Source organism: Oryzias melastigma, linkage group LG24 (genome assembly GCF_002922805.2).
Source record: "Oryzias melastigma strain HK-1 linkage group LG24, ASM292280v2, whole genome shotgun sequence".
Lineage (NCBI taxonomy): Eukaryota > Metazoa > Chordata > Actinopteri > Beloniformes > Adrianichthyidae > Oryzias > Oryzias melastigma.
In genome coordinates, this window is record NC_050535.1 from 11,814,286 (window position 1) to 11,831,484 (window position 17,199).

At 35.1% G+C, this 17,199-nt stretch overlaps 2 protein-coding genes across 2 annotated transcripts in view; both read right to left on the reverse strand.

The window, feature by feature from the left end:
• The window catches only part of LOC112158150, a 60,144-nt gene that overhangs the window by 15,793 nt on the left and 27,152 nt on the right, over positions 1-17,199 (reverse strand). The window lies entirely within an intron of this gene.
• LOC118598169 (obscurin-like) lies at positions 1,281-9,413 on the reverse strand. Its single transcript, XM_036210599.1, has 9 exons — positions 8,898-9,413; positions 7,622-7,927; positions 7,126-7,395; positions 4,856-5,173; positions 4,401-4,694; positions 3,976-4,110; positions 3,683-3,708; positions 2,761-2,850; positions 1,281-1,849 (listed from the first exon to the last, which is right to left on the reverse strand). The coding sequence occupies exons 1-9, from the start codon at positions 8,944-8,946 to the stop codon at positions 1,799-1,801; spliced, it is 1,539 nt and encodes a 512-aa protein (XP_036066492.1). The 5' UTR covers positions 8,947-9,413; the 3' UTR covers positions 1,281-1,798.

Below are 17,199 nucleotides of genomic sequence, written 5' to 3' on the forward strand. Positions count from 1 at the left end.
TATTTAGTTCTCCATGCTTTTGTGGTGCAGTTCCATTCACATGTTGTTCTTTCCCACTCTCCTCTGGGGAGCGGGAGAGATTTCAGATCCCTGGTGGATTGCCCACACTCCCACTCTTGGCCGTGGACCACGCCCCCGACACCATCCTGCATCTCTGAGTGAGAGTGATTCCTGCTGGGTCGTCTGTCCTCCTGGTTGTGGACTGCACTTCAGCTTCATCTTGACTATGGACTTCATCATCACTTGTCCCTCAGTTTTATCTGAATGAACTCTTAGATAAGTAGTTGTAGAAGCTAACTTTTCTTTAACCGTTCTGGTATCGCCTGTCCGTCCTGGGATAGGATCTCTCCTTCATGTGGGAATCCCTAAGGTTTCTTCTTTTTTCCTGACTCAGGTTTTTTTAGGAGTTTTTCCTTACCGGGAGGGAGGGTCTAAGGGCAGGGATAACCAGTTTATTTAGTCTGTTTAGTTTTAAACTATTTTTTTATATTTTAAGCCCAATGAGGCAAATCTCTTTGTGATTTTGGGCTATATAAATAAAATTGAATTTAATAGTTGTAGTTAAGGCGTGGGTTGGAGCAGGCAACCGACAGACAGTTGGATGAGAATCAGAATAAGGTTCATGAAAAGACAGGCCAGGAGACAACACTCACTAATGCAAGCAAAGAGGCACAAACAATACTTCCCACTGAGAGAGAGCGGTGGACTGCTTAAGACGTCTGGGAGATGTAGACGTCAACGGGAATGACTCCCATCAGGGACCAGAGAGGGTGACTCCTAACATTTGGAACCCAGCATAATCCCAAAAGTAAAATATTGGGGCTCAACATATTAATGCGGTAAAGTCCCACTCTGATCATTTTTTGATTTATTGTAAAAGTGTCCCCAGTGGTCGTTTCTGCATAGTGACAGTAGTTTATTTAAAATTTGGCTCTGAGTTGTGAGAGGGAGTGTTTGCCCAGAGCAACCCCACCCCCCTTCCCATCATCTATCTATTTATATGATCCCTTGCTACCTTCTTACAACAACCCAACTTTGCATTACTGGTAACTTGGTCCAACTGTAGACTTTTGAGCCAGATTCCAGCTCAAACAGGGAAAACAAAGACATACAGGACATAGATCTAGTAGTCTACAAGTTGATGCATCAGAATGTAGTGGAGCAGAGTGTTTGTGGCCTACCAACTCCAGTTTCTACATTATAAGCTTTTTCAAATGTCTTCTTTTGTCTGCTCTTGATACACACAGATTTGTATAAAGAAATACCCAAAAACTGCCATTTAAAGATTTATTTTCTTTATATATTTCCATTACATAGACATGTACTGTTCTGATTTCTGAAGAACAATTTCAAAACCTGCTTTTGCCTTGTGGCAGTAAATTACATCACAAAACAATGTCATTTCTAAACATGGAAAGAATAGTCGAAATAAGGAAGCATATAGGTTGTTGTAAACAAGCTGAGAAGGTTTTATTACTTCATAATTTAGCTTAGTCAAGCGTTTGATGGGAAAAAAACTAATGACTCATAAACTCATTGACTAGTTTAGTTTCAGAACACCAATATAAAGACATGAGGAGGAACAGAATGGAGCAGCAAACAGTTGAACAAATAGAAAATAAAATAGCAGGTAAGCTATTCACACACTATTCATTTAACACAGTACATTTTTGGATCTTTATCATTTTATATAGTAAATGGTATACATGAGTGACTGGTCCTCTTTTCTATTAGCTGTAAAAAAAAGGTGTTTAAAGTAAACAGCTGTGAAGACCTTGGATATCAAAGTCTGCTTCTGTTACTTCATTTTAATTGAAGAATAGGTCACCTCACATTCTTTGGAATTTATCTGGAATACAAAGTAAAACAAATGAAGGTCAATGTGTATAAAATAAAATGAAAACATGATATTTATTCTTTCCAGTGGTTGTCCTTGTGAAGAGTCTCAAAAATAGCAGGTGTTTTGAAATAGTCACTATGGAGTGAAACAATGAGTCGCTAACATTGAACTTTTCAAAATATTCTAATTTTCTGATATACCAAGCATAATGAAATATACAGGTACTTAATGATCGTGAGGGAAATATGTGACTGATTAATTCATTTCAGACATACTATAGTGAAACAATGACTTTCTGTCTTGTAGTCTTTTACGCCTGGGAATGGAAGTGTCTTCTCATGAGGAAAAGGAAGTTGACCTTGAGAACCCTGTTGCCTTACGCTGGGAATTTGTAATGCAACATTTTATTGTATCAGTCCATAAAGGGTTGTTCCTCTTTTACATGGCCGAGTTTCACAATCTATGAAACTTCTCTGCTCGCCTGACTGGCAAGAATTCTTTATTTTATTACTGATTATTAAAAGATTGTGTCGAACTAAGAATCGTTGGACTTCAATATTTTTTCCACCACATGATTTTGTTTGATAATTTTCACTTTTTGAACAATAGCAAAAATATTGAACTTTTGGATCATATTCTAATCCTCTGAGACATACTTGTAAAAACAATACCTTTCTTTTTTAAGGAGTTTTTATTACTTTGTGCATTGTCTTTAATTCAGATATCCTTTTATTTAATATCATCTAGTTTTTAACTAAAAGTGTCACTAAAAAATTAAACTTTGGATTTAGTTTCTGGTAATCATCATTTTTAAAGACAGAGTATGTCTAAGTTATTATATATTTTTTCAAGTTCAGATTCATGTGAACCAACTCAGCACTTCTGCCAACATCAGGATCACATCAGACAAAGTGACGTACCGTAATCTTGGAGGAAGACTTTGATTTGGAATGGATAACTGTGGCATACGCCAGGTCACTCTCAGTCTGCAGGTCAATCTCTGGTTCTCTCTGATCACAAACACGACGGTAAAAACTTTGCTTTTTGAAAAAAGTATGAATAAAACTCTGTAGCTTCACATGCATGTTTAATACGTTAGTTAAATGTAGATGTTTTTCAAATGTCTAATGTGAAATCAGTTTTACTGTAACTCTCATTTGTCTGAAGAGTGAGACGCTGCAAATAGTATTTCAAAATAAAGCTGACTTAGCCCATCACATCTGTTGGCAGTCCAGCACATTCTCATTACCAAGTCTTCACATAAGGACTCCTCCGCGTCAGAAATTGACATTTTCGTGTCCCTAGCTCGTTGTTTTTGACTTGTTGGCCGTTCCGATTAAATCACAGACCCTCTCGGCTGCGACTCAGAACTGGTCCAGTACTCGGATGCAGGAGGGCACCAGTACCCTATCCCAGTATCGGTACCCTAACCCGGTATCGTTTGCGTCCAGTACCATGTCCGGGTCCGGTTCGCGTCAGGTACCATATCTGGTATTGGGTCGGGTCTAGTCCCGCAACTGGTATTGGATGTGGATACCAGTACCAGTTGCGTCCTGAGGACCGATTCACATCCCGTACCGCGTCCTGAGAGTTGCAGACCCTTGATTTTATAAACAGCTAACACATCAAAAAATGACGAAAACATAAAAAAGTGACGCAGCAGGTTCCTCAAACGTCAATATGTGACGACTTGGGAATGAGAATGTGTTGAGCAGTCAAGTTACATAGTAAGAAACAGTTAGTCTACCATTCATCAAATTACACTCTGACAACCAATTTAGTGTTTTTAAGGAGTTAAATTTTCTTTGCCGAAAAAAAACAATTTTTTCTGAAGTTACTCACAATGTGTGGAGTCGGCTTTTGAAAGTCTGAAATGAGAAAAAATAGATTTGACATTGAAAATAATTTTTCTGTTATCAATACCAAGAAAATGTGTTGTAACTTTCTGAAAATGAAAGCCACAAGAGATTTAAATCTATTGCAAATCAAATTCAGTTTGGGTTTCAAAGGAAAGAAGAACTTCGCACTTGGTGGTTAAATGTTGCAAAGATTTCTCTACAAATCAACTGTTTTCAGAGTTCTGCTTTCTTCAACAGAAACTCATCACATTCTTTGCTGGTGAAATTAAAGTATACCTGTTTCTCCATCCTGATCTCTGGTGATTTTGGCTCTCTTGGTTCTGCAGAGAAGAACAGTAACGACGACCAGCAGCACCAACACCACACCGACCACGGCTCCAATGATGATGGGAGTGTTACTCTGAGGAGATTCTGAAACCAAATAATAATATTTAAGTTTTCATTAATAATAGTAGAATATTGGCTGATGGATACCACTGGAAGATAGATATTTTTAGGGGTAAGGTTACTATTAATTAGCTACTTTGGGAGAAAGAACACATTTTTATTAACATAATATACTATAGTGGTTGAAAAAAATGCAACAAATGCCCTGGAAGAACAAAGACTACATTATCTTTAGTGTTGTAGCTCAGAGATTTTCTGACTTTTCATAATATGTTAAATCTAAAATTCTCATTTATCAATAAAAATTGTTTTACCTGATAAGTCTAGACTGTAGACAGCATCTATCTTCACTCTGTTGTCTTCAATAAACTTGCAGGTGAATCTTTTGTTGTTTCCACTCTGATGTTTCACAGTCAGAACAGAAACACAGTTTGTTTGTCCTCTAAACTCAAACCAAACACCTTCACCAGTCAGATGAGATCCTCTCTCATCCCTCCAGATGATGCTGTTCTCTTTACAGGGAATTCTTTTATCATATCTATTCAGTGAACACTGTAATGTGATGTCTCCATTTCCTCTGGGATTGACTTCTCTTGAATCTTTAGAAACTAAAGGAAACAAAGAAACAAAAAAAATGAAACAGAAAAGTTTCTCTCTTAGATATTTCCACAAGAAAAGCTGTTTTATGTCAACACTGTCATCAAGGTTGCTGTTTTTCTTTTTTTGTTTTCTTTTTTCAGATTAGAAAAATTCAAGTCCCAATACTCACTGCTCAAAACATTAAGAAACACAGAAGCATCATGGCCGTTCCAGTTCCCGAGGCTGCAGTTATATTGACCAGCGTCTTCATCAGTGATGTTTCTGATGATTAGAGAGCAGTCACTGCTCATTTTCAGCCTGGAAGCTCGAGCTGAACCCTGATCAACCTTTCCTTTGAATAGTTCTTCTATAGATGCTCCCCTTGAATCTTTCGGGTACAGCCAGTTAACAATGGAACATGAGGAAGAAGAGGAGGATTTAACTCTACAAGGTAACACAACGTCATCTCCAACTCTTTCATAGAGACGTTCGGTTTTTTCACTGATTCCTGCAGGAGAGAAAAGAACAAACTGAGAAAAGTGAAACCTTTCACACAACAGAGACTAACAAATCACTGAAGAAATAAAATTAAACAGATCCCTCTGTAAAAATATATATATGCTTCGTAATCTCTTCCATATTTCACTTCATTATGTCTTTGAGGAACTCTTACTAAATACAAATATGTTACAGTTGAAGTAAGATATTACTCAGTGTTTAGATTCATGACTGACATTAGTGAAAAATCCTTTAACATTTCAAATTTTGGTCTAATTCATTCTTAAAATCAGAAACCCTGGAGTGACGGCTGTACGACCTAAAAACGAGAGATGACCTTGAGCTTAAGAACATCTTCAATAACAAATCCAAAACTTAAAAAAAAAACAAACAAAAAAAAAAAACTCAAAAAGTTCCAAATTCCGATCAATAAACAGAATCAACCGTAATAATGGGGAATGTAAATCAAATACACTTAACATAACTAACTCAAAGCATGTCTTTAGATAAACAAATAAAACAAAAAATGGAACATTAGCAACTCAGGTCATTGATATTCCATTTTACAGTTTAAAAATATATATATATTGATCATTGACAAACATTTTGTGACAAAACGAAACAAATCAATGCTATTTAAGTCATAATTAATGTTAAGGAATTCAAAATGTTTAAACACAAAAAATGTATCTTTACTTTCAAAGTAAAGCATAAAAATGATCATTAATTCTAATTTTGGAGTCATTCTGTCTTTTTGAGTTGATGATCTTTTTAATTTCCTCTTTAATGATGACCTAATAAAAACACTCTTGGCTCCACCCACTCAGTGATTTGCGTGACAGATGTTTTAAAGTTAATCATTGACAGTAAAAGAGAAGATTAAACTGAAATTGATGACGACTTTGCTTCTATTTTTGTTAGATTTACAGTAGAAAAAAAAAGGTTGTTGCTTTAAGGAGCTTTAGAATTTTAATAATTATCTTATCGTTAGTTCTGTCATAACAAAGCAGTTTCCTGTTATCAAATGTCTTCTTCCTGTTTCCTTCATGGTTCTTAAGCTGCTCTTCTAAGATGTTGACCAACCGGATGATGTCATTTCTGTGTTTCAGAAACTGTTTTAGCGTCACTTTCTTCTAAAAACCAGATGATTTTTGGTGGCAAATTAGAAGTTTCACATCTTACTTTTAGGAGTCGACCTTTATGGTTGATCGCAGGAAAAGTAATTGCTGCCAGTGCCGCTGTTTTGTGTCTTTGAACAGGATATTTGTAAATTTGCTACTTTTTTCTCTTACCAAAGTAATGTTGAAAAAACACACAAGAAAAAAGTATGATTACGGTACTTTACAGTCACAGTATACCATTCACGCACTGATGGCTGCCAAACACTTCCAGAGGCAAGGTTGGGTTCAGTGTCTTGCCTAAGGATACTTCAACACATGGTCACCCTTGTTGGTGCGGAAGTTAGCCTCCCTCTTATTTCTGTCAGCCCTTTGTTTGCACTTCCTCCTGCTTGCTTACAGCCCCTCACAACCCCATGCTAACATTAGCATGGGGTTGTGAGGGATATATCGCTAGAGATGGCGTACTAGCTTGTTACGTACGCAAAGTTGGACGCCATATTGGAATAGTATAGATGGCTGATTATTGCAGTGGTACAATTGCATGAAAAGAGATGGAAAAAAATGTGACATCACAAATTAATTATTAGTGTCAGCTAATAAAGGAGAACTTTTAGGAAACATTTTAGCGAGATCTGAGTGAGTTTACTCTCAATAGTGAATGTTTAGGCTGATCCATTCAAAGTCAATGGCAGCTTTAGTCTTTGCTCTATTTCCACATTTTCTGACAGGACCACATATATATATATTTTTTTTTGCAATGGAGAATGCTCACTGAAGACCAGGATTTTCCTCAGTAGCAGTGAGCGAAGAAGGAAGAGCTGAATCACTGAAAATGTCTTACCTGTAAGAACAAAGACAGCATTTGTCTTTACGTTGCCATTCTTAACAAACTGGCAGGTGATTTTTTTGGTGTTTCCACTCTGACGTTTGACGGTGAGAACAGAAACACAGTTTGTTTGTCCTCTAGACTCAACATCTTCACCAGACAGCTGAGATCCTCTCTCATTCACCCAGATGATGCTGTTCTGCTTACAGACACCCGGGTCATCATAACTCCTTAAAGAGCAAGTTAGGTTGACTCTTTCATAAACATCTGACGGAGATGAAGAAACTAAAGAAAAAAAACAACAAATAGAATATTATCTTAAGTTGATATTGTTTTAAGTTCTTTATTTGACATAAATACATGACATAAATGTGACACATTTCTATTATTGACTAAGATCAATCAAACTGACCTGAAGTTTGTCATGTTAAAACTCAAACACTCATAAATCAGCGATAATGACAAAAGTTGCTTTTTACTTTTTATTGAATCGGCAATTCAACCAACTTACTGTTTAAAATATGTAAATGCTTAAGAGTATCTTTTCCCCCGACGCGCTGGACGTATCGACCAGCGTCTTCATCATTGATGTTTCTGATTAAGAGAGAGCAGTTACTGCTCACACTCAGCCTGGAAGCTCGAGCCGAAGGTTTTTTTATCTGGTTTCCTCTGTTCAATTGCTCTGTAAAATTGCTTTTCGGACGGTTATACAGCCACATAACATCAGAGCATTGATTAGATGATCCATCAACATTAAAAGGTAAAAGGACGTCCTCTCCAACTCTATTATAGAGATGCTCAATTTGTGCACTGGTTCCTGCAGGAGACATGAAAAGAAAGAAAATTACAACAGATCCTTAAAGAAAACATCAGATTTAAAAATAGAGAAATAAAGAGTGCACACGTTTACTTTCCTCTATTATGTACCTTGTTCAGATCTTTGACATGTTCTAGATACAATTGTGAATGAAGCATTTCCACTCCTGAGATTCTCTTCTGGTTTGTGATTTAAGTTTGTTGTGTTGGAATGCTTTTTTAAGCTAAGGTGTGAAACTACAAACAAACTTCTAGATTATTTTGTTTTTTATGCATTAAAGAAACAAATACCATCTACAACCATTTAGCCAGTTTTAAGCATTACTGGAAAAACACAAGATCATTTGGTGTGATGCTAAAACAAAAGTTCAGTCATTCAAAATCAGCTGTAACTTTTTCATTTATTTCCTTATAAAAACTAACTTTTTTTTCCATTTCTGCTTTTCTAGTAACCATAATATATTAGACATTGTAAATTATTTTCTTCCAAATTAAGATGCCATTTCTCACATTTTAACAGTGTTGCTGCAGCGTTTGATGTTAAATTAGCATATAAAAATGAGCTAAACCAAGTATTTTTTCCTGTTTCATTAAATATTTTTCATATCTGACTTTCCTTTAATATGGTAACTTGATCAGCACCTTTAATTTTTCACCTGTAATAAAAATTAAACATTTGCAGTATGTGTAATTTTTAAAATAATTATGTTTTTATTTGTTCAAATATTTTTTTCTAAATTACTTTTTTTTTTCTTTATAATAAATCTTTAAAAGTAACATTTATGTTTTTCCTAATTTAAAACTTATATTAACAAACTATCTATTAAGTATTCAAATATATTAATATTTTTAGATCACACATTTGTACATTAACAAGAAAATAAACAGGTTGAAATTAATAAAATAGACATGTTTTAAACAAAAGTGTTAACACATTTTTTCAAAACATTTCAAAGAAAAAAGATTCTTACCTTTAAACTGACACATCAAAATAATGATTAATTCCAGTCGTAGAGTCATTCTTACTTTGTCGGTCTCTCGCCGTAAATGTTAATTTCCTCTTTGACGATGACTTCACAGTAAGGAAAGTTTTGGCTCCACCCACTTAATAATTTTAGTGTGAATTCATTTGTGACTGATCAGAATCAAAGGAAGAACCACAGATTATAAAACAGTGAAATTAGGTTCCTGAAAATAAAAATGAAGATTAAAATGATATTTAGTTTTGTTGTGATGAAGAGGCATAGCAGTTGTTAAGTTTGATATCTTAGAAAAAGGAAGTTTGAAATCCTGTGTGTTCATTTCCTACTCCTGCATGTTTTTATGAAATGAACTTCTTCCACATTACTCAAGTTCAGACTTTTTTTGCTTAAATCATGAATCAGTGATAATGATCTTTACTGTTTATTGATCCATCAGTTCAACTTACTATATAAAATACTGAAACATGTAAATGTGTTTTCTCCCATGAGTCCACTCTCTCACATCTCTCATACTAAACATGCTTCGTCAGCAGTTTGATTTTTTTTCTAACTGAAATGTTTGAATACATGTCAGTGTCTCTTCAGCTTATTTTTTCAAATCAGAATACTGACATTTATGTAATCACAGAAGTATGTAATTTTAATACTCACTGCTCAAAGTTTTGAGATACTTGTAGGTGCTAATCATGTGCCAGTATCGACCATCATCTTCATCAGTGATGTTTCTGATGAGCAGAGATCAGTCACTGCTCACACTCCAGCAAAAAACTGTTCAATATTTTGTTTTGTGCTTAATATTGGGCGAAAGCAGTCGTTTTTAACAAATAAGACAAACTTTGATCAGATGGCTGCAATGCAGGTCCGCTCACCTGCGTTGGGGGCGGAGCGAAATAGAGCTGTCCGCTATAAGAAACCCCACAGTGCGATCTTAATTTTGCTTTGGGACAGAAATTTGTTTTCTACATCAACAACATCAGCAACCACCTGACCAGAGCAGATCAAACTTCTCCCTAAAACCTTTTTAGTATTCCTCACAAACACAACAAGGAGAGTTTATGGGGAACAAAAAAAGTAAAAGAAACGAGAAAAAAATAGAATTCCATGAAACGTCAAATGGACAGCAGAGCTCTTAGGAGAGAAATTCTTACCATGTTAAACATGTTAAATTGAAAATACAGAGGTAAATTAAAAAAATTAAAAACTGAGTTGTAAGCCCAAAGTTCAAGAGAGTTTAACACAACATTTTGGCGTTAACCCCATTTTCTCTTCCAAAACTCGGCATGGTTTGGCCGTCATCGTGTTTATTTCTTGACCTCTTGAGGTTCCTTTGCTCCCTCTAGTGGTGGAATTGCGCATTGCGGTCATTTCTTTAAAGAACCATAACTCGCCACAGGAATGGGCTAGAAACTTGGTTTCTTTTTTGAAAATTCTTATATATTTTTGTCATCATAACTGGGCCGATCGAGTTTGATACTCCACACATTCACAGAGACTTCTAGCAGAACTTCAATGGTAATTCAACCCAAAATGGGATGTCCGTTCATGTGGACGTCAGGTCTAGAGAGGTTAATTTTTAAAATTATTTAAAATCATCTCTTAAAAATGTTTCCTAGTTTCAGGGGGATGTTTTTACCCATAGATTCTGCTTAGCAAGAGATTGTTGAAAATGATCCTGCTAATATTTCAGTTGGAAACTAATTTTATTTCTGATGAGAAATGAGCTGAGGGTCTGCTTAAAGTCCTATGATAAATTATCTGCACTCGTACAACACTTTTCTAACTACTGCTACTTATGTATATATCCACACACACATTCTCTGCATCAACTTGCATTCAAGGAGTTCCTTTCACTGAAACGTATGTGCCAGGGGTGTTAAACGTACGGTCTATCGGCTGTATCTGACCCGCCAGATGATTTAATCTGACACAGTCATGAAGAGAAAAAATATTTAAGGATGCTGAGAAATGATAACAAATAATAAAACAGTTTCTAGCCTACCTGTAGTGAATTATGGTTCTTAAAAAAAAAAAAAAAAAAAAACGAATGCAATTTGCAATTCCGCCACTAGGGGGAGCAAAGGAAAACCAAGACCGACATGACAAGAAATCCAAATAAAATCAGTACGTCTTTGCAAGTGTGTGCCACATCTGGGTAAAATACAGTTTAATTCTCTGTGAGACTCACCACTGCTGTTAGGTTGACATTAAAATGATCAACAACAAAATGTATTTGGTGTTTCACCCCAAATACCAAAATGTCTTTTTTTTTATTTTTTTATTTTTTTTTTATTTAACCTTTATTTATCCAGACTGATTAAGAACATAATTCTTATCTTCATCTATGGCCTGGCAAAAGGAAAGACGTTTTAAGAAAGAAAAAAGAAAGAGGTTACAAGAAACAAGAAATACAATTGAATAGAATCAGGAGTAAAGCGTACAGTGGTGAGTTTTAAATGGAACATTTTTTTTTATGAATCATATAGCACAGTGATAAAGGAGGTCCAACTTTTGCAGCAAATGATTACTAGCAGATCTGTAAATAACATCACCATCGTCACGATTGGGAAGGAGGGTTGTATGAACCAATATAAGTCTTGCAGAGAAGGTTGAGAGAAGAGCACATTCTATAGAGAAAGCTTCTGCATCAATGACAGAAGCTCTTCTGAGTTTATTAAACATTCTTATTCAGCGTTTATTGAATAGAAAACAGTACAGGAAACAGCATTTACAGTCAATTCCTACTCAAAACAAAAATGTACAGTTCCTAAAAAGCACCTTCAAAATAGTTATAATAGTTATTCTTGGCATTTTCAACAATACATGAACCAATAAAATTATTATATTGTCATTTAAACTGTAAATTATTCACAAGACAAATGATTTAAAGACATTTACTAAGTATTTTACATAATAATTTTATTTTTTTTAATCTTGTACCGTTAAGCAGTTACTGATTTGTAGCAATTCAAGTTCTGCTATCTTGATTAATTGATTAATCTTGTTTATTTCAAGCACTGATTGTTGAGAATGCTGGACAAAAAAAATAGATTTTTCAAACGTATTACAGAAATAGGGAAATGCATTAATTAGAAAATACAAAACAACAAAGAAAAACACAGTTACGTTACATTTAATTTATGAGATATGGTAATCATTAGCTAAAGTCTGGTAGAGTTTGATTGAAAGAATTTTGAAGAAATTATAAGAAAATGTTACTTCTTTGTTGAATCTACAAACAAAACTATATAAGTAAAGCCAATAAAAAAGAACATATATATATATATATATATATGTATGTATACAGTGTATACACACACACATATGCATTTGCATGAAGCATAAAAAGTGCAACATTTAAAAATAGTTATCTCAAATTTGTCTTTTTCTGTAGGAGGAATTTTCCTGAATCTTTTCCTCACTTGATGTTCTCATAAACGTCTTCGGGGGTCCTTCCTGGAGAAACACAATTTAAAAAAATCAAGCAGGTTTTTTTTAATCCTAAAAGTCAAAATTGAATCATTCTGACTCAAAATGTCGTTATTTTTATTAAACTGAAAGGAATAAGAAATGACATAATCAGAAGTTTTGAAATGTAACAGAGTGAAAGTACTTGTTGTAGTTTTCTGGTCTTTATTCTCTTTGGACGTTCTCCTCCGATCCATGCAGGTCAGAGCAGCAACCACGCCCAGAAACGTCAGCAGCTTCACCACTGCTCCAACCATGATGAGGATGAGACCAGTAAGATCTGCAGAAAAAAGATGAATTAACAACTAAAATACTGTTTTCCTTAAATTCAGACGTTTGTTAGCTCTCATCTCACAAAACGTTCTTCACTCTTCAAAAATTCAAAAATGAATTCTGACTGGACAGATAATAAAAAGACTAAAAAAACAGTTTTACCTGAAAAGTTTCCAACATAGACGGCATCTATCTTCACTTTGTCGTCCTCAATAAACTGGCAGGTGAATTTTTTGTTGCTTCCACTCTGATGTTTCAAAGTTAGAATGGAAACACAGTGTGTTTGTCCTCTAAACTCAAAGCCAACACCTTTACCAGTCAGCTGAGATCCGGTCTCATCCATCCAGATGATGCTGTTCTGCTCACATCCACAAGGCTTATGAAAATACTTCACAGAACAAATTAAATCAACTCTTCCAGAAACATCTGATGAAGACGAAGAAACTAAAGAAAAAAAACAACATTTCAGACATTTTTCAATGTGACACAATGACAGTATTTACTAAGATCAATCAAAATGACCTGAATACTCACTGTCTAAAGTAGTTAGAAACATAGAAAGGTCAGACACACTTCTGTTTTGGAGCAGAAAGGTGAAGACACCAGCATCTTCATCAGTGATGTTTCGGATGAGCAGAGAGCAGTTACTGCTCACACTCAGTCTGGAAGCTCCAAGTGAGGATTGTTTCATATTTCGTCCTGTGCTCAATATTTCCTTCTCACTGAAGAAACCTCTGTTGTACATCCAGGTGACATCAGAGCAATTGTTAGAGGATGCATCAGCGTAGGAAGGTAGAAGGACGTCCTCCCCGACTCTTTGATAGAGATGTTCAGTTTGTCTGCTGATGCCTGGAGGAGAGAAAAATTCAAACTTTCACACAATCCCTAACAAAATTCACTGTAACGATAAATTGAAATAGATCCGTCTGCACAGTTGTTTACATTTCATTTCATCCTATCTTTGTAAGATGGTGATGTGTTATAAAGTTCATGGTCAGTTCATCAGTCTTGGCTCCACCCACTTCATAATGGTAATGTTAGTGTCAAACATTTCAAATCTAAAAGCTCTTATTGGTTCATTATTTTATCCAATAGTCTTCTATTTTCAAGAAATGTGTTAAAGTATTGAAGAAGTAAGGTAAAATTTAATAGACACACAAAATCAGTTTCTTAATGTAACTACTTTTTGCAATTCTTTAATAGTCCTTGTATTAACAATGTTGATACATGATGATGTCCCTCGAATGAAGTGAGATAACTTCAACCAGTTTGACTCAGAGCTGGTACTGAACAGTGCAGGAGAGGTTTTCCAGATTCCTTGCTTTTCTAAGATATTTTTATTTGATTTTTTTTTTTTGCTTATTTCAAGCAACATCCATCAAAAAGTCTCACAACTCACTTCAGAATTAAAGAAATGCATTAATTTAAAAAAAGAAAAGAAAAAATGACAAAAATGTGAGAAGAAAATAAGAGAATAATTTCTCAGAGATTTGTGCAGCGATCCATACAATACACTTAGATCACGTTAGACTAAATAAATATTATTATTATTAATTCACTGGACTGTCGGCTCCCCTCGATTTCAATAAATTTACAATATTAAAAGTCATAAATTTACAAGAAAAAATCGTAAATTTACAAGATTAAAAGTCGTAAATTTATGAGATTTAAAGTCGTCATTTTATGAGAAAAAACTCGTAATATTATTATTTATTTATTTATTTTTTTGGTGGCCCTAATCCTACATCGTAATAAAACGCTGTATGGTCACATGTCTTTGTAAAATTCAGTTATATATAATTTATAAATAAAGAATGGATTTTGGTAGAAAAATATTTTAGTTTTCTGAGGTTCTGTGAAATTATCATTTCTCACTAATTTCAGTATTAGTCATTCTGTGAGATGTTGATCTGTTAGAAATGTTACATTTTTAGTTATTCAATAATTATTTAAACAGAAAATCTTAGGTCATTTTGATCTTGCCTTTTCTCATATAGCATCACTGTAAAATGTTTGAATTTTCTGTCCGAACAATTAATTTACCTATAGAATAATGTGAAATTCCTTCTGGAACAACATTGAGAAAACTACTGAACAACTTTAGAAAAACTTATACGTAACGCAGGAGTCAAAAACTGAAAATTCACCATTGGAATAAAATATTTCACTCAATGTTTTAGGAAGATTGAAAGAAATCCTTGAAAATGTTTTATAATGCATGTGATTTTTTTTTTCAAACTATTAAAACTATTAAGTTGTGAAAACAAATAAAAACCCAAAACACTCAAATAAACTTAAATTAAACAAAATCATTTTACCTAAAAGAATGTAGTCAGCATCCATCTTCACTTTGTTGTCCTCCAAAAACTGGCAGGTGAATTTTTGGTTGTTTTCACTTCGATGTTTCACAGTCAGAACAGAAACACAGTTGGTTTGTCCTCTAATCTTAAAGTCAACATCTTCACCAGACCAATGAGATCCGGTCTCATCCACCCAGATGATGCTGTTCTGTTCACAACCGTGAAGTTTATGAAAATACTTCACAGAGCATGTTAAGTCAACCTTTCCAGAAACATCTGGTGAAGACGAAGAAACTAAAGGAAACAAGAAAAAGTAATTAACATCATCATAACTATTATTGCTTGTTGCCTGTAATTTGATATTAACCTTTAACACATTGTCCGTATTTACTAAAATCCATCAAACTGTACATTTGTTATATTAAACAAACAGAAAACTCTTAAATACTCGGCTCACGGTAATAATGATCTTTACTGTTGATTTATTCATCAATTCAACCAATTTCTGGATAATATTGAATCATGTATGTATCCTCTCCCAAGAGCAGACCTATTCACACATCTCATACTAAACATACTTTGTCAGCAGTTTGACCTTTTCCAACTTAAATCAGTTGACATGTCAGTGTCTCTTTAGGGTTTGATGTGTTTAGGTTCAGATCAAATTGTTGACATTCATGTAGTCTCAAAATTGTTCAAATAAAAGTACTCACCGCTCATAGATTTAAGATAGGCGTAAATCTCGTGCCCGTTCCTGTGCTGACAAACATATTGGCCAGCATCCTCAGCATTGAGGTTTCTGATGGTCAGAGAACAGTCACTGCTCACACTCAGTCTGGACGCTCGAGCTAAGCTCTCCACAATAGTTCTTCCATCACTAATTTGTTCTGTAACTGTGTTTTGATGTCTCTTGTGCAGCCAGGTACCATCAGAGCATTGGTTAGAAGATGCGTCGTCGTTACAATGTATAAGGACGTCTTCTCCAACTTTTTTATAGAGCTCTTCACCTGTTCCACATGTAACATCTGCAGGAGATATAGGAAAGGAGCATAAAATTACAAACAGAAAGAAAACATTGGCTCGCCCGCAGAACGTTGAGGTCTGACAGCTGTGTGATCAGCCCAAAGCAGGCAGGAGTTGTAGAAATGAAGGCATCCATAGAAACGGCTGTAACATTAGACTGCTTTACTGCTGTGGACCAAGCAGAAATAGCATCAGTTATTACGTCTTCTAAAACCTCCACTTGTCTCTTAGACCCAATCCCCACTAAACTTTTTAAAGAAATCTTCCCCCTTATTAGTGAATCCATATTAACTATAATAAATACCTCTCTAGAAACTGGTTATGTGCCTCAGTCTTTTAAATATGCGGTTGTTAAACCTCTCTTGAAAAAACCCAGCCTGGATCCTGACATTTTGGCCAACTATAGACCAATATCTAATCTCCCATTCATATCTAAAATCCTAGAAAGAGTTGTAGTAAAGCAGCTGCAGTGCCACCTACAGGACAACAATCACTTTGAAGATTTTCAGTCAGGGTTCAGACCTCACCATAGCACTGAAACTGCACTGGTCAGAGTTACTAATGATTTGCTATTAGCTTCAGAAAAGGGACTAATCTCTGTTCTGGTCCTTTTAGACCTCAGCGCAGCCTTTGATACCATCGACCACAGCATCTTACTCCAGAGACTAGAGCATGACATAGGGATCAGGGGATCTGCCCTCCAGTGGTTTGAATCCTATTTATCTGATAGATACCAGTTTGTTAATGTAAATGGACAGTCCTCTCATTGTACTCGAGTTAGCTACGGAGTCCCTCAGGGCTCAGTTTAAGGGCCCATCCTGTTTATGCTTTACATGCTGCCCATAGGAAACAATCAGAAAACACAGCATTAATTTTCACTGATGATACATAGTTGTATTTATCCATTAAACCAGACCAAAAGGTTCGTCTTTTTTCCTGACTCAAGTTTTTTTAGGAGTTTTTCCTTACCGGGAGGGAGGGTCTAAGGGCGGGAATAACCAGTTTTATTTAGTCTGTTTAGTCATTAGCTATTGTGTATATTTTATGACTAATTTTCTGCATCTGTAAAATTACCGGCATGAAGCCCAATGAGGCAAATTTTCTTTGTGATATTGGGCTATATTGATAAAATTAAGTTGAATTGAATTGAACATTAGCCGTCTGCAGGGCGCATACCGAGTGAAAAAGGTGACAATAGCTGAGTGCAGTACACAAACCATGTGAAAATC